This window comes from Sparus aurata, chromosome 7, assembly GCF_900880675.1.
Source record: "Sparus aurata chromosome 7, fSpaAur1.1, whole genome shotgun sequence".
NCBI classification, from domain to species: Eukaryota; Metazoa; Chordata; class Actinopteri; order Spariformes; family Sparidae; genus Sparus; species Sparus aurata.
In genome coordinates, this window is record NC_044193.1 from 26,784,648 (window position 1) to 26,807,965 (window position 23,318).

Genomic DNA, 23,318 nt, shown 5'->3' on the forward strand with positions numbered 1-23,318 from the left:
TACCCTCATTTAAAAAACCTGCACTTATAGTAAACGGCATTAAAGTGGGGTTAGGGTAAGGTTTAGGGTCTGTTGTTTGGTAGAAAGGTAGAAAAGGCCTAGTAAGGGCAAAACCCTTGCTGATTTTTAGAGAAACCGGCTTTTTTCTTTCTTCAGGACAACAAACTGTCTGACACTCCGATGGGACCTTTTCAAAACTATTGGGCCATCAGAACAATAATGTTGCATCCTGTTTTGAGCCATAGCAGGCAGCCTTACGCTATCTGTCCAGCACACAACCAGCTCAAAATAGAGCAAAAAGGAGTAGAGGGATTTGACTTGTATTCACCAGATAAATGCTCAAGTTGCTCTGTGTCTGCTGGAGTTGTAAATAGATATTACTGACATATATGCCATAACAAACATCATATAATTTCTGCATCTTTTTAAACCATCTGATGTTATAGAATAGTAAACATCTAATCACTTGATCTCATCGTTGGACCTGAAACCTAGTTCTACATATGCATAAACTTGTTTCATTGCCAAAAATTATAATTGTATCTCATATTGTACATTGGTAAATGACATCACTTCCATGTAGTGTGATCTTTAAATTGAAACACCTGATCTTGTGCAGAGCAGATACTCCACTGCATCTGTACTATGATTAATGTCGGCTGCGTCTTTGAAAACCCCGCATTGTCCCAGTATTGGGTTTCACCAGGCACTTTCCATTAGCCCTGCTTTGGACTCCCTCCAGAAGATCTTTTCTAAAGAAAGTCCCTGAGGTCTGGCCCTGCCGTGCCTCTTCCTCTACATATCACATGTTATCTTCCATCCGATAAAGCGCTCGCCAGATGGTCTCGGTCAGCCTTCTGGAGGTGTGGCTGCAGAATTGATTCTCTTCCAAACCTCTTTAATGTCTTTAGATCACATTAGTTTACTTAAAACCCACTAATATCTACTTTATCTAGAAGAGTTATTGCTTTTATTGAACTTTAAGTGTTTTTTACCTGCCTGTGCATATGTTTGGTCAATAGTATTGCCCCAGTCTTGACAGAGACTAGTTAAATCACCTCTAGGCAGTTCATGGGAGACTGTCAGGAGGAAGTTTATAAGTTTCTGTCTTTCCAGTGAAGGGCCGCTGAATGGCACATCCTGTAAATATACTCACTGTGTGATGAGACCTGGCACACAGAGGCAGGTTGGTGACAGCTGACTTCATGTCATACACTTATTGGATCTTCGGTACACTGGTGTGCAAACATGTTTGTGCCGGGTCACTTGAGGTTTCTTATTTGAATGATGATCATTTATTTTTCCTAATTTTATCTGTTCCACTGCCTTCAGTTCTTTAAAGCTTTCTTCCGTATATACTCATCAATTCACTTATTTACTGAGCTTCTGCTGCTACAATTTGGCTTGTTTCCACTAATAAAGGCGCCACCCAGGATCTGCAGCTCTAATGATTCATTCAGTCCCCAACTGTACCCACTTAAGCTTCAGGAACTGATTAGCAGATGGTACATTATAATATCGCAGCTTTCACACAGCTGAACATTAAATCAAATGTTGAAACGGTTGGTTTACCCCTAACGTTATCTAGCCATACAGATAGTCATGGTTTTTTAATTTGGATTTCTTTTTAGTGAAAGCAGTTGTCTCAGTGCTAACTGTAGACAGAGGTGTGTGGTTTATTCACATGAAGTGGGACATTGTGACTGAAAGACACGTTGCTGTTGAATTATCCAATGTTATTTTTCTGTGCTTTGCCTCGCAACAAAGTCTTACTGGCCATTCCTCTGCCATTGTATTAGGATGGAAGCACATGTTTTAGAGATGAATCCCAAAACCACAGCACATTCAACTAAACTATGCACCAACTAACTATGCACTCTATATTCTAATTATTCTATTTTATTATAAATCAAGCCAGCTGTTTCACCACTGAATATATTGAATTCATACCTGTGTCTAAAATTGGATTTGACAAATTTGGCATACCATAAAAAGAGAAATCAATAACAGTTTTTGTATGTTTTCTGTCTCTTCCAGCTTCCTCTTGGTCTTCTCCTGTCTCATTCTTTCAGTGTTTGCCACCATCAGAGAGTTCAAAAATAGCTCAGAGAGTGCCTTGTATATCCTGGTAGGTCCCATTTTATCCACTGTAAACCTTTTACTCCATATACATCCATGTAACCTGGTCTCGGTTTCTCCCACAGGAAATTGTGACCATCGTGGTCTTTGGAGTGGAGTACATTGTGAGGATATGGGCTGCTGGCTGCTGCTGTCGATACAGAGGATGGAGAGGGAGGCTAAAATTCGCCAGAAAGCCTTTCTGTGTCATAGGTGAGAGATCAGGGTCAGCTTGTGTCTCACCATGCTCTCTCAGAAGAGCGTAGCACACAGACACATAACTGTTTTTTCATTTCTTTCATTCTCCACCGCTTAAGGGTTTGAGCGAGGATATGATGGTCATCTTTGTTTTGCTTTCATGTGGTTTTCATCAATCCCTTCTATTGAAGTCATGCTCAAGACAAGGTGAAACTAGATTTGTAACCAGGGCAACCTCAATGGAAAGATTTGCCCTCAGGTCAACTGTTCAAAGAAATGGTCTTCGTTGTACATATTAAGATGATTTGATATACCATCTCTGGCTTCCACTTCATCCCAGCCAGCGTGAAATCATATGATTGTATTTCACTGTCCTTTCAGACATCATGGTGCTGATTGCCTCAGTGTCTGTACTGGCAGCTGGATCTCAGGGCAATGTTTTTGCCACCTCGGCCATCAGGAGTCTGAGATTCTTGCAGATCCTGCGCATGCTGCGTATGGACCGTCGTGGAGGCACCTGGAAGCTGCTCGGATCTGTAGTTTATGCCCATAGCAAGGTGATCACTTCGTTCGCTACAAGGCTTAACCTCGAGTTGACAGCACTTTTACTCAAACACCACTCTCAATTTTGGGGATTTGAGGGTAGATATTATCAGCCAGCCATAAATGGTGATTAAAGCCAAATCTGATTTACACTGCAGTCAAATTAACTACACTAAAACTTTCACAGGCAGTCGTGTCAGAGTTTGTTTGTTTTTTACGCAAAAGGTATGAAAAGTACTGCCCTTTACTTCTTTAATTATTTTCCACTTCTAACACAATTTTTAGGTGATTAAATAACTTGAAAAATGAATTAGTTTTACTGCCTTTAGTTCACTGCCTAACCCTGCTCTTCAAGACTTCTTTATTAAACTGGCAATACATCATGTCACCACCACTGCTAAAAAAGACTGCTATTAGAATTATACTATCACCCTTATGATACTACATATATAGCTACCTGTATTTGAGTTTTACTCTGTGAAATAGACGTAGACAACATCATGGGTTTTGAACCGTTTATATCCCACTCATGTCCGATCCAATTAATCTCTCTGTTTTTTTTCTGAATGAGCTATGAAATAGAATTATTTTCTTGCACTAATAAGCTGTTGAACATGTGCAGCTGTGTGTGTGTGTGTGTGTGTGTGTGTGTGTGTGTTTTCTGAGTGTTTTTTGTGTGTGTACTGTGGTGAGCAGGAGAGAGGGTGGGTATGTGGCATGTATAGAGCTGAGGGAAATAAAAATGTTTATGAAATACTTGGTTTGCCACAGAGGGCAAGCGACTCACACAATCTTGTCCAATATTATTACAGAGGGGCCATTTTTACCAAATTACATTGGTTACATCAGCACTTTGTAAGGCATACTAGATGACACTTTATTACTTTAGAGTCCCTGATGCGTATTGTGTTGGTTTTCTCTGTAGGAGCTCATCACAGCGTGGTACATAGGCTTTCTGTGCCTGATCCTGGCTTCATTCCTGGTCTACTCTGTAGAAAAAGAGACGAATGAAGAGTTTGATACTTATGCTGATGCTCTTTGGTGGGGACTGGTAAGACTAAACTGACTTGAAAAAAAGGAAACAGGAAGGTTCTGCATCCATTTCCCCAAAAATCTACAACCTCTACCACATCAATTACATTATGTAGTGTCTTTGTTTTATCTTTTCACCAGATCACACTCACCACCATCGGTTATGGTGATAAGGTTCCAAAGACCTGGAATGGACGTTTGCTGGCAGCCACATTCAGCATGATCGGGGTGGCCTTCTTTGCACTCCCTGCTGTGAGTATGAGGCCTCTCCAGACTACTTTAAAACCCAGTGTCATTACCAAACGTTTGAGCTTGAAGTGCTGATTCGTAAGAGCTCATTTGTTTTCACTGAGTCCCTATCCATCATGGTGTTCAGTGCTCATTGTCTAACTGCTCTGCAGCTGCCTGAGAAACAGTGTGTCCAATTCTATGAAGTGTTCTTCCCTCAATTTCTTTTGATTAAGTTTTAGATCGTACAAATGTCACTTTTTGTTCTGTTCTGTGTATCGCCTCTCATGGTAACTTTGTCATTTTCCTTTTGTTTTCTCCCAAACACTCAGAACATCAAATGCATTAAAAACCCACCAGACTGTGAATATTAGGACAAGCAGATGTAAAAACACTAAAGATGAGGTTAACATGCCATGTTTGTTCTGTATCCTTGAAATGGATCTATGCTAGCTCATATATGCTCATTTATATTAAGAAAAGCTAAATATTTCTTTAAAGTTGCACTAATCACTATTCTTACGTCAACAACAGATCAGATGGCTGTATGTAATGTGAAATGTGTTGCACATAGTGATGAACCAACAGAGAACTTTCAACAAATGCAGTTCTGATTAGGTCTATGGAGCATTTTAGCACCTGTGAGCTCATTGTTTTGGTTTTGTGGCAGGGAACTTTACGTTGTGGTTTTGTTTCACCAATGTTTTGGTAAAAGAGCTCAGATAAACAGACACTGCTTGCCCAGCACCAGACAACGGACAGAAAACGCAACTAGCTGGTGAATGTAGGGGAAGATTTATCAGATATTTCCCTCAGGAGTTCATCAAAACCAAATACAGACTAAATGGAGAGTGAATATATTGGACAGACATCAGAAACATGACTCCATATGTTGTGGCTCCATGTCAGCTGGATGTATTTATACATGCAGGCAACTGTTGGCTAGCACAATACAACTTTGTTAGGGTGGATATAGCCTAATAGCTAGGCTATTGTGTTCACAGCCTGCTGTACCGCAACCTATTAGCCAAAAAAATTATTTCAAGTTGGTATTTTTCAAATAAACTGAAGGAAAAAAAAGGTTATTACATATTATCAATGCTTTGTCTCTTGAGTTCTGGTTAGTGATATGGAGTCTTTTTGTGTTTTGGCAGGCAGCTTTATGTTGTGGTTCTGTCTCATCAGTCCCATCACCGTCGTTTCGAGCAGGCAACTGTCTTAAACAAAGAAGCTCAGATAAAAAAGACTTCCCAGCCTCAGACAGCAGTTAGCACGTAAAGTTAGCATCTAGCTAGAGAAATTAGTGCATCATTTGTCAGCTAAAGAGCCAGATATTTTCCTCAGGAGTTTGTAAAGACCAAATACAGACTTAAATGCTAATGTTGCTCACACTGTACATGTAGGCAACAGTTAGCTGGCGGAATACAACGTTGTAAGGTAGGCTAGTAGCTACTGTGCCACCATAGTGGCATCAAAAAATTATATTTTGAAGTTGCTTTATTATTTCTTACAAATATAATTTTGATTTAGACTCAGCAAAGAAGTTCAGCATTTACAGACTTCTTAATAGGAGCCATTTTGAGTTCTCATAGCAGGAAATGCACAAGACACAACCAATAACGATCCATATCCATAGTTAATAACAGTTGTAATGCTATGAAATGTCTTCTGTGAAAAACAGTACACTGTATGCTGGAAAGGTACTGAATATGGTATGTATCTAAGTCACTTCATAACAATTCAAGTCCTTGTATCCCTCCTTTTGTTACTGAGGATGTTACATTTGTTATCTGTAGCAGCCCTGAAGCTTCCTCTGAAGCCACATAAACTCTGCAGTTTTCTCCCTTTACATTCAGAAAGCTCTCTTATAATGTTGTTATTCCAGCCACTAATGCATTTGTTGGCTGCTGTTAAATGTTTGACATTTCAACTGAGATGTCAGACTTTGCAGTAAGCTTTGAGTGAGCAGCTTTATCAGCACTCAGTTAACAGGAAACAGTCACTGCTTTTGCCATATTGACTTCTGACTCACACTTCTATTTCCTTGGGGCTTTGCAGACAAGTGGAAACTTGTGATATTACAGATTTGTTTTGTTGGATTCACTCTCTCTCTGCTGTAGAAGGGTCCTGCAAGGTGTTGGAGGAGACAGCTTGCTGTTGCAATTCCAACTGCTGGCCTGTAGAGGTCAATGAAGGTCACTGATCACTGTATGGGCTCTCTGCATCACTCTCAATCTGTTCAGGGCATCCTGGGTTCTGGCTTTGCCTTAAAAGTCCAAGAGCAGCACAGGCAGAAACACTTTGAGAAGAGACGCAACCCTGCAGCGGGTCTCATCCAGGTATACGTCTAATAAAAACTGCACCACGTAAGATTTATCAAACTGAGATAATCTCTGTTTTATGCCCCTGACAAAAAGCTAAAGCATCTTTTTATTCCTCTGTCTAGGGTGCCTGGAGGTTTTATGCTACCAACCTCTCCCGTACTGATCTGGTGTGCACTTGGGATTTTTACGAGCAGACGGTAGCTGTCCCAATGTACAGGTAAGTGATAAAACTTTCTGAATAATGCTGTACATTATTCAGCATTTTCAAGAAATACAACTGTTTTGCTGTATCACATTCTGCTGTCTCCATTAAAACTGGAAAGCTAGGAGGGAAACTGAGCCTCATCTTATTGTATTCCAAACCTGCATTGTTGAATCAGATACTACAGTCTTGTTGTGTAGAGTCACACACCGGTGTGACGTTTCACTTTCTGCTTTAATCAGGGTAATTTTACAGTGGATGAGGCTGCTTGGCAGTGACATCTGGGCCTGTTTGAAACGCTGTTTAAAAGACAAACACTGCCAGTGGCTACTTTGTAAAATTAACCACCTATATATCTGTCCAGCTGTATGAATCAGCAAATAAGCTGCTGCGCTTGGCTTTCACAACACAGATTTTTGCTTTTTATGCGTCTAGAAGTAGAAGATTGCTGCCTGTCAGTTTGATTTGGAAATGTTTGGTTTCAGCCCAGTGGTAATTTGAGGTGAAAAGGTGATGACCAGCAGAATAGATAACTGCCAAACCGAATAGAATTAGCTTTGATTTGTTTTAGCCTTTCAGCACAGAGTTGGAGAAACTGTCTTGACATAATGCTCTCTGTCTTTTCCCCCAGACTTATTCCACCACTGAATCAGCTGGACCTGCTGAGGAATCTAAAGGGCAAGTCATTCAGGTAAAAACAAGACAATAAGAGTGAAGATGATGATGATGATGATAATTATGAGGATGATTGTGACGATCTCATGATGCCGAGGATGTCACATTTGGAAAAAGACTTTGACATCCACATTAAAGCTTCACATGTAAATAGTATTTTATCAACAAAACTGAAATAACTGTGTAACATGAAATCTGTTGCTAATATCGACAGACCCACAGAGAATGATCACCTGAGTCTACAGTTCCTCTCAGCTCTCAGCTTGTTATGATTACATTACTTATGATAAAAAAAACAAATCAACAACTTTGCTAACACCACACAAATTCAACAACAGGAGCACAGCAGGCCAGCTAACACCACTTACTATACAGCAGCAAGTAGGTCACCCCGGTGTCTTTCAGCCTTTTATTTAGCGAATCTGTCGACTACGACAATGTTTTCTTCTTAGCTTTCTTAGCTAACTTATCTTCGCTTAACATCCCCTTTGGTCTTTTTACCTATGTTATGATGTCCGTAGAGGCTGGTGTGTTCAGCTTTGGTGCCCATTCTGGTGGTTCCAAAGCTCCTTTGCTAGTTCTTTAAATGCAAACAATCCTCCTCTGAAATCCCAATTTAGTCTTGCAGAGTCAGCCAGCTGCAAGGCTGATTGCATCTACTAGCTATCGGCAGCTATGGTGGTTATATTAGCAACAAGTAAAGCATCAATCATGGAGAGACAAGCAGAACAGTGGCAGGACAGCAGAGTGAATCCCAGGGAACATTTCCTTCATAAAATATGGTACATTTTCACCAACATAGTTAGTGCAGGAGATCGTACCTGCCCACCCAAATTACATAGGATAACAACAGGCGTTTGCCTTGCAGAGTGGGAAATGCAGAAGATAATTTTCTTACATATACATTTTTAGTGACTTAGGTGCAGCATTATTTATTTATTTATTTTTTTTTTTCATCTTGTGTTATGTATGGTTTTAATTTGAAGCAACCAGCTTTTACAAAATTTTTCTCCAGACGGGTTCCCTGTTTCTCTAAGCTAATCCAATTCAGCATGGAGCGATGTTGAGGACTTGCAGTGTGTAACATGTGGTGTCTTCTCTCCTCACAGGAAGGAGTCTCAAACAGAAACGTCTCCCAGGTCTGTGATCTGATTGTTTTTTTTCGGTCTCTCTTCACCTCCCGTTGGCTTCTCTTCAATTCTGCTCTTAGCTGCTGCTGAGGCACTCTTCTTGGGGGAGTATATGTGCAGAATGTCTGTGTCTGTGTCTTTCTCTGTGTTTGTGTGTGTGTGTGTGTGTGTGTGTGTGTGTGTGCGTGCGTGCGTATGTATCAGACATGTACGTGGCTCCTTCAAGAACGGTCTTGCTGCATTTGCTCACATGGTGCTCAAAGATCAGCTCAGTTTGGCCTCGCTCCCAACTGGCAGCTTTATTAGATAGTTACCAATAAGCTGTTCTTTGATACTCAAGCATCACCTCGGAAAAAAGTGATTTTGAACACTTTAAGAGCCCTGCTTGACTTTTATCACACTGTTTTTGACAAAAGAAACAAGTGTAATTATTGACAATGTAGTAACACTTTATCATGACTTTTGACCATTTGCACATTTTGTAGGACTATCATTTAAAATTCAGCCCTAAAACATCATCACAAAGATGCTGGCGGCCTTTATTATCTTTCATATCAGGAAAAATATCTCAAGGCAAAGACATTGAACTATCTGACAGTGTTTTAAGTGTTGTTTTTTTTTAAGGCGTTGCAAATGAAACAAACTATAGTTACAATAAAGTGTTACTGGCATCACAGGTTGGCACACACTGCTGTTTCTTGACTCTACCCACTGCTATTTTATCTTTTTTGTGTCTCCTCTACTGCCCACCACTCCAGTAATGAAAATGCACACAAAGACAGACTTTGCGGGTGCTGTCCGAGAGCTATTAGGTATAGTTGCTGCACAGATACTAACAACTGCACTGCAAGTCTGTGTCTGTCCTTACACTCCTATCTCTGTACCTCGACCTCTTTAAGCCCAAGAGGAGTAACACTCAAATCTGACTAGTCTACTTTTTAGAGTGTAATGCAGCTGTCGATGATGTCTCATGAAAAGCTTTATGCTTATTATAAATTCAAGAGCTAATCTGCTCACATCTTTTACTATTTTTCTAAGAAAAGCTGCAGATATACATCCGTGTTGACTGCCCTGTCACAGTTGATTTATGGTTTCTGTTTAATAATGTCGTTGTGCAATTGATTTGCTTGCCGCCTTTTTTTTTTTTTTTTGCCTATTCAGCCCTTACAAACTTCAGTTCAGCAGGCAAGGTGCATATTGCTGAGTACCTAACAATTCGTTTTCTTTTGACCAATTCCCATGACGAAGCATACTGTATGATGGTGAATTATTTTGCATGATTTGTGTTCACTTTTTTTGCATAGAGTGAGACCACAGCTCTTCCTTTTGAGACGTGCAGCGTCACTTTGCTTCCCATGCATGCTTGCTTGTAGCTTCCTGCTGCTTGCCTGACCCACTGAATGCTCCACTATGTTCGTATGTGGACATGGCTCCTTCTGCTGTAGGACATTGCCCATTTTGAGTTTCTGCTGAGGTAAGATTTATTATCATGTCAGTGCAGAATTCGACAAATTCCAAAGATTACACTTAAAACAACAAAGCAGTAGGACAAAGACATTTACTTACAAATAGTTATTCACTCTAAAAAAGTGTTAAATTGGTTACAGTTCCCTTCTTATTACCTGCTCTCCAGTCGGAAGGCCAGTCTGAAGGACAAAGTATTCCCCAGTCCTTCCAAGGCTCCAGTGGCCAAGGGGAAGACCCAGTCTCCAGGGCCAGAGGATGGGGCTGAGGCCAGTCCCAGCAAAGTCGAGAAGAGCTGGAGCTTCAATGAGAAGAACCGAGGGCCAAAGCATGCCTTCAGAGTCCGAGGCAGCACCTCGCGCCAAAACTCAGAGGGTAAGGGAACTTGTCTGACCAGATTAATCATGAGTGTTAGAGTACAGGCTAGGCTGGACACAGATGGACTCCTGCGGGACAGTTCCGCTGCTTTTGATTAATCATCATGTAACTACAATCTATGTAGAGAAAGCCATTTTTATGGGAGCTTCACAGTTGTTTAATGGAAGAGCTCAACATTTTGGACACTCATTCACTTTTTTGTGAAAAGTTACACGAGGAGATGGATACCAATATCATGTTTGTGTGGTGAATATGAAGTGACAGCAAGCTTAGCACTGGAAGCAGGGGTAAACGGCTTACCTGGCTGTGTCCAAAGGTAACAAAATACACTTACCAGCACCTTTTAACCTGTAACATCTTGTTAAATCTGTCCAACACCTAAAGTGTAAAAAGACTAAGAGTCTGAGCAACTGGCTCTGTGAGCTGTACTAAGACACATTGTAACTGCCCACTTCCTCATGCTAATATATTCACAGTAATAAGGCTAACATGCTGATCTTTGGCAGCTTCTTTTTTAAATCTGTTAACATGCCAACATAACATTAACCACATAATACAGCTGAGGATAACGGTCATATCATTAGTTTTACTGGTATTTATCAGACATAGACATAATCCTAAATGTTAGACACATTAACAATGACTTAACTTCCAGTAAATGTAAAGTGAAAGGATCATGGAAGTTGATAAATTCATTCTGAATGTATGTCTGAAACACATTTCATCACAGCCCATCTAGTAGTTCCAATAAACAATCCCAAATCGATAATTTAGACCTAATGGCAGCGCTAATCCAATTCTGCCCAGAGGCCACTTGCAGTATTGCAGAAAGAAAAAAAGTCCTTTACCCTAAAAAGGATATTCCCGTAGGGCACTGTAAAAGATGCTTTGAAAACTTTTGACAGGACAACTCGAACTGCAAACAAGGTCAATAATGACTCTTTTTGATCCATGTAGGTTATATGAATATAAAATGATTCTCAATCTGTTGCATCATCACAACGTTAAATCTATGGGCCTCATCCTAATTTCATGATGACTAAATAGGTCGATTGGCAGCAACTCCCAAAATGACATATATCACTATTCCCAAAAGTACACAAATGTTGCAGCGTAGCAGCAACAGGTGTATTGGACCTTCAGTGTACAGTTGCAGTTTGGTTAGGTCTTGGCAAGAAAACTACTTGGTTAGGTTCAGGAAAACATTGTGGTTTGGGTTTAAATCTATATGTTACTTCTTTAACTTCAGTTGAAATGTACTTATATTATGTAAGTAACTTATGTTACATTATGTACGTTAGCTAACATGACCGTGTTGGAAAGTTAAGATAACTTACTATAGCCCTGTGGTTTCACACTGGACATTAACAGCAGTCTCCTGAATGAAAGTCCTGTTGTTTAACCCAACCCAAAGTAAGCCATGCTAACTGTGGAATCATTAAACAATCATTAAAATCTGCTCAAAATTTTTGACTAATGTGGGGTGTCAACCAACAACAATGTGATCTTTAGAGACACAACACAAGTTAGAGAAGCTGTGGTTTTATGATGTTACCCTACCTTTGGACAGAGCCAGGCTAACTGTTTCCTCCTGCTTCTACTTTTTGTGTACAATAACTGTCATGCAGGCGAGTGCTATATAGTTTCTCCTGCATGCATTGAATGGTGTGAAGAAGAGATTTTCTGGACACTCTAAAGCCAACATTTTAACATCGAGCTGTGGAGACAGTGGTGTGTTGGTTTGGATGTTGTGTCCAGCCGTCTTTATTGCTAGAAAGCCAAACTGCATCCATATATCATCCAGGCCACTGTGTCACTCTCAAACTAGTACTCTTGTTCTCCTTCACCATTTCTTTGCCTTTTTGTTGAGCAATTGAACCAATTCTCATTAGCTGTTTTTCTTCTTCCGCTTCATGGCATGTTAAAGTGCTGATTGAAATGCAGGACGAAGACTTTGGACTGAAGAGTTCTCCAGGTTAGATAAGTCATCATGACATGTCTTCAATTTAGATTGTAGTATAATCTGTAATGTCTAGATGTACTGTGTAGTTTACCATCGATGTTGAATAAAGCTTCATTATAAATATTAAGTGTAGATGTAAGAGAAGAGAGAGCAGCCCTTTCAAACATGAACCAGAAACCATTCAGTGGACTCCACAAGTTCCCATGTTTGGAATTGATTTGTCTGCCATAGTCATCCTGCTAGAATCCATAACAAATCTCTTCCCATGTCTCTCCTCTCTCTCTTTTTGCAGCAATTGAAGGTTTAATAAGTAAGACATTGGGAAATGTTGTTGGTTGGCTTCTATGGGGGAAAAAAATCAAAAGACAATTCAGCTTCACTGGTCTGAGAAACCTGCATGCTGAAACCTGCTGAGATTTTTTCACTTGACATGAACCCTTTTTTTTCTACATGAGTTTCCCCTCTAACAGTGACTAAGAACAGAGGCATGATACTAGCTGAGAACATGCATGTAATGATTTAAGCTTTTATTAGGATTCTAACAACTACATACAAATGAGTCTAGTATATTTTTACAGTAGTGGAAGACAAGTTTCTGTGGTAGGTAAGGCAATTGCGGGTTCAAGTCAAGTGGTGCCGATATAATCCAAATTTGACCCCGAGACGAATTGCCCCAAAGCCCCGCTTTACGTTGCATGAAGAGACCTCACTTTCCCTACCAGATTCTCCTCTAATTTCTGATAAACAGTGATTAGGCCACACCTTTGCCTGTATGCAATCTGCTTTAAATCCATAGATTAGCCTTCTGGCTGAACTAAAAATGCTAGCTACAATGCTAATCTAGAGTGTAATTGGTGGTGGGAAGAGAGTACTTGTCATTAAAGGTTCTATTAAAGCTTTATCCCATCAGCACTATCCTTCAATTCTGCACCAAGTCGTATTTTGTTTTCTGTTGTTCCACAAAGCCCGCTCACTACGCTCACAAATGGCTAACTGGCTTGAAACCAACTTGGTAATTCAATTTCTGCACCATCAAAGCTAAAAGCAACAGCTGTGCTTTGCTTCTGCCGTGGACACTGTGGAAGCAGATGAAATATTCTTTATGAGTGTCCATGTGTTTGCTCTGTAGAGGCGAGCCTCCCAGGAGAGGAGATTGGTGATGACAAAAGCTGCCACTGTGAGTTTCTCAATCAAGACTTACCGCCAGGAGTGAAGGTTACAATAAGGGCAATATGGTAAGGTTTGCTTTAATACCTTTCTTCTTCTGTAATGTTTTCTTAATCCATGAGTACATAAAAGCCTATCATGGTGTGTGTTTATGTGTTTTCCTTTACATTGTGGTCAGTCTATGGTGCAGGCTTTACAAGCTTTGATAGCACTGGTACTTTCAGTTATTATGAATCAGTTGAACTTTTTACTTAACTGCTCAGATCTGGAAAGGTGGTGACAGAGCTAAAAACAAGTCTGATGGAGCAATCATACAATCAGACAGATTTAAAACGAATGTCCAGGTCAGTCAAACTTATCTCGAAGAGAAAAATAAAAATAATCGATACAATTATTATAGTTATATTAAAATTATTAGAAGATGGTGACTGTGCACAATTTTCCCGTGCAGTGACGGATTATAAGTAACAATTTGGGGCACTCACCTTCACTTTTTACCTCCAAATAAAACGGCTAGCCTGGTGTTTGCCTCAGTAGACTTGTTGTAGTGATAGTGCTATGTTCCCAGATCTTAGCAATTACCCGGTGAGTTCAAAGTAATTATAACTGACAGAAAGGTACTTAAGTCTGAGTGTGAAAGTTCATTGTTCCATCCATCTATCCATTATCTATAACTACTTATCCTTTGCAGGGTTGCGGGAAAGTTCATTCTTTGTCATGAAAATAGTTGTTTGACAAAATAATCTTAAAGGTCCTGCGAGTAGGACTTTGTGTGCAGGATTTAGGAGGATCTGTTGGCAGAAATGAAATAGGCCTATACTATTCATAATTATGTTTTCATTAGTGTAGGATCACCAGGGAGTCCACCATGTTGCTACAGTTGGTCAGAATGGACCAACCAAAAGCTGGTGTGGAGTTTTTAGCAGCCTGTGGAGGATACTTTTATGATTTTTGAGGCTGATATTAAATCAAGGCCTTTTATAATGAAACAGATTTTGGCGTGTGGCATTAGGAAAAGCACTGGTGTAAATAATAAAATCAATGATGCCTAAATACCATTCAGCTGTGTTTTGGTTTCATAGTCTTCGTATAGTTCATGCTGGCTCATTGTCTCCCTGTCATGACTTACTTAAATAGTGGAATAAAACCGAGCCATCCTTGTTGTAATCAGTAACACCTGTGCTTTTCAATTGGGTCAAAGTGAAAAAAAGATCCACTCATTTGTCGGATGTCAATTGAGAGAAATATGTGTCTTCCCTCAGCATCATGAAGTTTCTGGTGTCAAAGAGGAGGTTCAAAGAGAGCTTGCGGCCTTATGATGTCATGGATGTGATCGAGCAGTACTCTGCAGGTCACCTGGACATGCTGTCTCGCATTAAGAACCTGCAGTCCAGGCAAGTGCACGTTCACTATGCAGTTTATCTGCAATGGTTTATATCTGCCTCACATTCATTTTCAGGTTGTCTCAGAGTGAATATCTTGTCTGTCACATTGACTGTGAGCCTAAAGACCAGGATGGACACTTGGAAGCATTTTAGAGTCATTGTTTTAGCTCAGTGATAAGCTTGAGTTCAGAATAATACTAGAGATGTGTATTAGTAATAAAGGGGTTGTGGTGTCACTGGATACACACATGTTTTGACACACAAGTCATTGATTTGCCTGTTTCATTTGTCCAACTACATGTGTGGTATTCAGATCTCACTTTTAAATCTTTAACCTTTATATAAAGCAATACTTGGTCCGCTCCTTCTGCTTTGAATGCATCACACATTCATTTTAGATATGACATTGATGAATAACTCACATTGTTTTACCTCCTCACATTTTGATCCCCTGAAGGTCTAACATGTAGAATAAATGTATTCCAACAGTGAAATACATGCACTTTTCATCCACGAAGCAAGTCAGACTCACCGTATGTCTCGTGCGTGTGGAATATATTGAAACTTGTTCTCCATACCTGATGTGATTCCCTCGTTGCTTCATTTTGCATTGCACTCATATCGTCTCTGTGTGCCTTGCCAGGATAGATATGATTGTGGGGCCCCCTCCCCCATCAACACCTCGCCATAAGAAGTCCACTGAAGGTCCTAGGTTAGGTTAATAGACTGCACCTATAGAATGACCGTTTTACCAGCATTATGCTCCTTATACCATAGTCCAAATACTGAAGTAGTTACATGCTGCCTTATTATTTTGATTGACGGAACCCCTTTTGAGTACATGCCACTCAACCTGTCTCATTTTGCCACATAATAAATGCTCAAGCAAGGTTAAATATCATATATCAAGTAAAATCAAGACACACGTTTGATGAACAGTTTTATGTGCAACATTTTCAGAACGTTGTGCAGTTACTTTAGCTCTTATGTCACTTTATATCATAAAATAAAAAAATAAAAAAAAGTGAGACACCCGCGCCGTTCTCACTGAATGTTAATGAGCCATGTCATGGGGCCTCACTCAACAGGGGTTTGACAGTGCTAGATGCTTGCTCTCATACTGGAGAGACAGAGGGAGAGCTCCCCCAGTAGGATGCAATGGAAATGAAGCATGAAGCACAACAAAAGCATGACAAGTGATGCATTTTGGCCCCTAGACAAAATGTCCCCTCTATTCACACTGTTTCATTAAGGACTGCCTCGTCTCATTATGCATGCATCACCGTCCACCTTACACCAATACTTACTCAGGAAATGCTTAAGTGCCAGACCGTCATTCATTCATTCATTCATTCAAGACAAATTTGTAGCCTGACATATGGTTAACACAGACGCCTTCTCTACCTACTTTCCATGTTACACCAGTTCCCATTATGGCATCATGAACTTCAGTTTAAACAAATAGGTTAAATCCATGTGGCAGAGTGTGTTTTTGAATCCATGATATTACTTTTCTCAAATGCTAGAGTTGACCAGATAGTGGGTAAAGGTCCCAAAGCTGACGGTGAGGCTGTGGATGACCAGAGCATGATGGGACGTCTGGTCAAAGTGGAAAAGCAGGTATGGAAATTTCTTCCAGGTCTGTAAAAGTCACACAAGTTGATTCACACTGAGGTCAATCATTCATGTTTTTCTGACGATTCATTGCTTCACACTCATATAACCGTTATATTTGGTGTTGGAGATACATACAAACAGGTAATTGGCATTGAAATTGCACATTCAGGTTATTCATCTGAAATATGTATTTCGTGTCAGTGCCAGTGTATAATTATGGTGAAATGCTGAAATGCAGACACCTGCAAGAACCATCATCTAATGGAAGAAGAAGTGGGGAGCACCAGAAATGCATTTTTAAAAAATTCCTGAGCCATGAAAAAGGGAGAGAGAGGATCATCTAAATATCATAAATCATCCGTAGGAACAAACTTTAACTTTTGTTTATAGCACGCTACAGTACAGAAATGTAAACAGATGACATGTTGGTATATATACTGTACTACAAAAAATAAATACAAATATTTATCTATATTTATCTTTCTCGAATGCTGAAAAAGGCACCTCCTGTTGGGTTTGTTTTGAGTGTGGCGGAACATATCCTGGGTCCTGTGCCAATGTCCGACACACACAGACTTTGAGGCAAGTCCCCAGCAAGTCCACGAGGGTTAAGGGCTGCTACTGTCCAATCCTTATGGTATGAGGACTCTCTCATGGACATTTTGAGCCCTTTACGGCCACTTTCCGTATTAACGCATTTCTGCAGACTTTGCTGAGGGGAATGACCGATCATTAAACACAGGATTATCATTGGTTACCATGAAAACCCTGCACCCACTTAAAAGAAACAACAATAATACGTATGCTTTCATTGATTTATATGCAATGTGTGTTTTTTTTCTTATGTATCTTTTTGGCCTATTCATGGCTTTTTGACAGAGGGATGCAGTTTGGACCACATGGAACACAAGCTCCCCCAACTGAGCTACTGGGACCCAAAATGTTTTTTATTCACACACACACATTTTTTAAATCACTTCATAACATCTGACATTTTCTCCCCATAGTGATTCTTTACTTAACTCACTCAGTGCAGGATTTATTTTATTTTTTTTCCCTTTTTCCACTTTTCAGAAATGTAAAATAAAAAGTCCATGGGGGGAGCATTGGGATTCAGTCTGGGTTTGCTCCTCCAACAGTCAGGCAGATCATATTGTACAGCTTTATGGGTTGATTTTGATGTTACTATCGCTAAAAAAAATGTAATTCTGGTAAAAGGACACCACTTTTTTATTGTGTGTCTCTCTGTCTCCCTGCAGGTGGTCTGTATGGACAGGAAACTTGATTTCCTGGTCAATGTCTATGTGCAGCGTATGGGCATCCCTCGTTCAGAAACAGAGGCCTTTTTCAACTCCAAAGAGCCGTATCCAGCGCCGCCTTACCACAGCCCAGAGGAGAGCAAGGTGGAGAAGGAGGATAGAGAGGAGGTGAAGGAGGAGAAGGTGGTGACGACATGTTCAGCTGCAGAGGTCCCGTGCTCTGATGGGTCTTTGGAAAAGAAGGATCCTCTGCTGGGTCGATCAGTGGCAATATCGGTGGGTACTCCCTCTGGCAGCCACAGCCGCCCCTCTACCTCCTGGCAGCACCAGCTGCAGCACCCCCTCAGCCAACCTGCCTGGAACAGCAGCGTGGCCAACACCCCTTCGCCAGTTGGTGGCAGCGGTGATCATTCGCCCACCCTGTTCCGCCTTCCGCCTCCACCTGTTCACGACCGCTCCTCATCCGCTCTTGGAGGCAGCGGCAGAGAGAGCGGTTCCCAGGGCCGGAGGCGCCACAGGAAGCAGAGGTGCCAGCAGGATGCCACAGCCGTGGAGAGCGACACGTCTCTGTCCATCCCGTCTGTTGACCACGAGGAGCTGGAGCGCTCCTTCAGTGGCTTCAGCATCTCCCAGGCCAAGGAGGACTTCTTTGGGCCTTCTTTCTTTATAGGCTCAGGAGGAGGTGGAGCTGCTGCAGGGACTGAGGCCGCAGCCGGACCCTCTCTCTGTGCCAGGGTCAGACCCTTCATAGCAGAGGGAGAATCAGACACAGACTCTGACCTCTACGCTCCCTCTCCTCTGTCCTTCACTGGAGAGGTGTTAGGCGGAGAGAGGCCATGGCCAGGACTAAAGTAGGTCAGGAAAGACTGCTCTGCCTGGCAGAGTCGATCATGAGACCTTGTAGCCAACTGACTGACTGTTGCTGCTGCTGCTGATGCTATTACAGACTATTTTATGTTAAGCGAATGGTTAGCTGTTTATTACTGAGGATGGTGAACATAGAAAAATAAAGGAGTTGTCCTTTTTCACCATTTTTGGTTGTGATATAACACTTTACATGCAATGCTGACTTACAGTTGCATTGTATCATCAAGACTTTGATGATAAATAGATAATTAGCTTTTTAGGGACATTTCTTTGTCTCACTTGCTGACATTTCCGTTGCATTTATTTGTGATGAAAGCTACATGAGAGTATAGATGTGTGAGGGACACTTAATTTTTCATCAGACTTATACTTTAACATTGATTTCTATGTGTAGAAAATCACCTTGATTTCTTTTATGGAAAATGATTGCATTTCAGCACTTCCCCACCGACCACTTTAACGTTCAAAACTTTGTGGGATTTAGTAATGCAAGATTGTTTATCACATGGTTAGCATAGTGTCTTGATAACTTCTATAACTTTGAATGACATGAGGTGGTATGATGCCAAAACCTTAGCTATGATAATCAATTAGATTCTCGCAGAGTAAGAAAAAAAAGACGTGCTTGCTTTTCTGAATCATTAATTCAGCCTGGTGTTTACTGAATACTACAGCAGAACTCCCCTCAAAGTACTGCAGATACTTCCCCGTCGAAAAACCAGTGAACCCGCAGCATGGCATGTTAAACGGTTGATTTAAGGACTGCGTTCAGCAGGTTCCAAAACCAGACAACAGCTGCGAAAAGTCAGCAGAAACAATTCCACAAGTGTTTTTCTTCTACAAACAAACAGAGCGATGAATAAAACATGAAAATGTGCATGCATGACTGGTTTCAAGCCACAATGTGCTAATTTTTTTATGGGGCTTTGCTTGAATTCCAATCATGTATGCAGCCCCAGCTTGCTAATTTCAGCGGCTCTTCTTTTTTGGGCAAGTATTTCCACAAATTATATACACATGAAATACAAAGGCAGATGTCTAATGCCACGTATGGAAACAATATGGGCTCGTGCATTTTTTATTCTCATCACACAACATGCAGTGTTGGAGTTGGATTGAGTCGGACACTTGTTACTCAGACGTGAGTGCATTCCGCCTGCCATGCATCGGTCAGTCATTTAGACTCTCTGCTTCTATGACAGTCCTGCGATAATTGAGGAGATGCAATAAAAAGCAAGCAAGGCAATCAAGAACCATCCTCTATCAACATTAACATGGCCTTATTTTTCACATGACAATCCATTGTTTTGTAGGTAAACAGATTAACAATTTAATTCTAAACATTTCAAGTACATTTCAAGTGTTATATAGGAGGTTCTGTGGCCTGAGAGCAGTTGTCCCGGGATACAAATGTAGTCACTGATAATGCCAAAAGCATGGGATTCATAGTGGAATCTGAGGCATGAACAATTCTTCCCGAGTCATTGCAAAACAAGTTCAGCATTTTAATATTAACAGTCCGTACAGTCGAGACAATTCACACAAGATACACCGTCCATATTTTTCGGAAACGAAGAAACGAACCTGTCGGCATGTTTTCTACAACCCAAAGAAAGGACCTGTATGGTTTTACATGAAAAAGTAGCTGTTAGTTCAACACCATCATGTAACTGCACCTTCTTCTTCTTCTTCTTCTTCAATAATAAAACTTTGTACATCACTGAAAAAAAAATCACCTCTATGGTCTCCTGTTTTTTATGCTCTGGCTTAATACTGCTATGCTGAGACATGTTTAAACAAGCCTGTGAGACGTCATTCAGCTGTGAGGTGTAATGGTGGCCATGTAGCACTAGATGGCAATCAAGAGCCTCACTTGAGTGGGTCCTTGATACATAGAGAGATAGATAGATAGATAGATAGATAGATAGATAGATAGATAGATAGACACTGCACCTGTTCATTCTCATACTGTTCTCATCAGTATTTAAGGCGTTAGGAGTGAGACTTGAAAACCAACTTTCATAAAAAGTGGACCTTTAAGTATGCTTCATTTTCTGCTACTTTATAATTCATCTATACAACAATTCAGAGACCAATTCAGCTTTTTACTCCACTACATTTATTTGAATGCTTTAGTTTTTCTCACTTTGCAGATTTAGTTTTGTGGTACAAAATATAACCAAAGACCAATTCATGACTTTGGCTTAGAAAAACTTCAGTGTCCTTTGAGAGGCAATTTATGGTACAGTACAGAACATACAGACACATAAAAAAAAGATAAGACAAAAAAAAACCAAAACAGTTGGTTCTGATCTTTGTGCATCTATACCTCCAACCAGAAGGGAGTGGCTGGAATTCCACTCAAAGTCAGGTACAGGTGGTGCAGGTCAGCCTTGTTACAAATTTAATAATACATATACATACATATCTTATTTACAGTATATTTGATCCTAATACTTTTCAACTTAAATGCAAAAAAGGGTTGGTAAGTTTTGACTAATGTCTTAGTTAATGTTAAAGCATCATTATGTCAACATTTTCGGATTTGGCGCCCCCCTCCCACAGTTTCTGAATGGCTGTAACCCACTGTAAACCCACACTGTTGAAAATACAAATCCCAGGTCTGTGACAATGTGTCAGACGCAATGTAGGTGTTAACTACTACTACTGACAAAACTCATTAGGATTAGGTCATATCAGTGTTACGTGTTGAGAACTTGTATGTTGCAGTAAACATGTATTTAACAATGTGATCCTAACCACTGCTTGAAGCTACATAGTGCAGACACAAGTGATGGAGACGCCATTTAACCTATTACGAGGCACTGTTGTAAACACTAGGCTACCTGGTTGCCAGGTTGGGAAAACCAATCTGGCAGGTGTTGTGGAAACAACAGACTTGAGGGTTTAATAAAACCCACAGGTCTTAATTAGTGGATTATACAAAACATTTATATGTGCAGTACTACCAAATAGAGAGGATAAAAACCAGCGAGGGGGATTTGTCACAACCTGGTAACTCAAAAGTTGTTCTGATTGATGGCTTATAACTGATCTGTACAGAATTAGCACATGATTCATTAAGAAATACCTTAAGTTCCAATTTAGAATGGGTGACTTAACAGAAAGTGGTGCCTGGAAAAGCTTTTCACATGACTGTGGAAGCTGGCTGCTGGGATTTGCTCCTGTTCGGCCTAAAGAGTATAATTGAGGTCGGCCACTGACAATGCACAAAAAGACCTAGCTTACAATTAGCATTCCAGTTCATCCCACAGGTGTTGGATGAGGTTGTTGCTAGGGCTCTGTGCAGGCCAGTCAGCACTCTATTAGTCCACAATATCATTGTGTGCTGTGGCATTAAAGTTTACCTTAATTGGAACTTAGGGGTCCCGCCCAAGCTAAAACAAAAAAAACAGCCCCAAACCTTAGGTTCACATGAGCATGTGGCCTGTCCTCATACTGTAAATAAAACCACTGATAACTCTCCACTAGTGCATATACGTCAGCAAAAAATTGATTTATTCATTGCTATTGCCTGACAGTTTTTATTTAGCAACCTATTTTAACGACCACTGGCTGATGTCAATGAAACAGCAAAGGAGCATCTCCATGCCACATGCTTAACCCCAGGTCAGCCAATTTGTTAAGTGTTGTGAGGCCGGGATTTAAGTTGAAAGGGTGATACAAATAGGAATTGATTGGCTCATTAATAAAAGTCAGATGATGGCGACACAGCACCTAAGGCTTATTTACTCTGGAGCACCTGGGGAATTGTAGAGGTCCTGACCAGCGTAGAAGCACAGAGCAGAGGACAAACAACCAGCAGTGAAATGAAACTGAATCCATACGGCAGCGAATATGTGTGTATTATCGTTAAATACCCAGAATGCAGAAGCAGGTTTGTGAGACCAAGGACAGAGCTAGGGCTTTGCTGTGAAGCATTCGCAAAACTAATTGCTGCGATTTACATTTTCCTCTTTTCTGCCTCGGTTTGTTGGTGTTCATCTGCTCGCGACATTTACTCAGAGATGAGAGATTTGCGCTTAAACAGCCTCATTAGATAGAGGTGGGACGTTGACCCATAGGTGATGAATGATAAGGCCCAACAATCGATGAAACCATTAGTGATCTGACTCTTACGAGGGACCTCCTTTTGGTAATGGTATGTGTGTTGACATGTTCCACCGCTCAGTGACAGGAATGCAATACAATGCATCTCATCCAGGAGCCTCACTGTACAGTTTATTTCCATCTATTCATAAGAACAAACAACACGGATACACTCTGAATTGATCCTACTTCAGATGTATAAATAAACAAACTCACGAGCCCTCATTGGCTTTAGATGACTTTCAGCCTCGGGGAAGAAATGACTCTGATGCCCTTGGCATCAGCTGTGTTTGTGTATAGTACTGGTCTGGTGGTTTCCATGTAAACATTTTATTTATGTATAGTGTTGGTTTACAACAGCACAATGCCATCGATGTCCACCAAGGGCAGACGCAGGTGACTTTCCTTTCTCCCTGCATAACAGACACACACACACGCGCACACACAAAGACATAGAAAGACATGTGGGTCCACGTTAATAATGGAGGTGGGGATGAATGGTTGTGTAAATAGTATTGGTGAACATATATCACAATTTAGATTCATTACACACAGAGGCTCTGCAGAGCGACAAGGGCGCTCTGTGCCGCCTTCATGCGTCCAGAATTAAATTGGCTGTTTTCTGAATCCCAGTGGAAAAATGAGGCTCTCGTTTTGG

The 23,318-nt window shown here is 40.7% G+C and overlaps 1 protein-coding gene across 10 annotated transcripts in view; it reads left to right on the forward strand.

The window, feature by feature from the left end:
* kcnq2a (potassium voltage-gated channel, KQT-like subfamily, member 2a) overlaps positions 1 to 20,285 on the forward strand; it is a 36,357-nt gene extending 16,072 nt beyond the window's left edge. Inside the window, exons 2-18 of one of the 10 annotated variants that reach the window (XM_030423033.1) lie at positions 2,038 to 2,128; positions 2,205 to 2,331; positions 2,698 to 2,873; positions 3,785 to 3,910; positions 4,033 to 4,143; positions 6,363 to 6,458; positions 6,566 to 6,660; positions 7,277 to 7,336; positions 8,430 to 8,459; positions 10,084 to 10,289; positions 12,220 to 12,267; positions 12,548 to 12,565; positions 13,385 to 13,490; positions 14,685 to 14,816; positions 15,451 to 15,519; positions 16,334 to 16,427; positions 17,684 to 20,285. In XM_030423033.1, the coding sequence (XP_030278893.1) occupies positions 2,038 to 2,128; positions 2,205 to 2,331; positions 2,698 to 2,873; positions 3,785 to 3,910; positions 4,033 to 4,143; positions 6,363 to 6,458; positions 6,566 to 6,660; positions 7,277 to 7,336; positions 8,430 to 8,459; positions 10,084 to 10,289; positions 12,220 to 12,267; positions 12,548 to 12,565; positions 13,385 to 13,490; positions 14,685 to 14,816; positions 15,451 to 15,519; positions 16,334 to 16,427; positions 17,684 to 18,538 (2,440 nt within the window). In that variant the 3' untranslated portion in view covers positions 18,539 to 20,285. Of the gene's footprint in view, positions 1 to 2,037; positions 2,129 to 2,204; positions 2,332 to 2,697; positions 2,874 to 3,784; positions 3,911 to 4,032; positions 4,144 to 6,362; positions 6,459 to 6,565; positions 6,661 to 7,276; positions 7,337 to 8,429; positions 8,460 to 9,208; positions 9,263 to 9,754; positions 10,290 to 12,219; positions 12,268 to 12,547; positions 12,566 to 13,384; positions 13,491 to 14,684; positions 14,817 to 15,450; positions 15,520 to 16,333; positions 16,428 to 17,683 lie in introns of those variants that run through there. The other 9 variants (XM_030423031.1, XM_030423023.1, XM_030423024.1 and 6 more) reach the window with 9 other exon arrangements.
* The last annotated feature ends 3,033 nt before the right edge of the window (positions 20,286 to 23,318 follow it).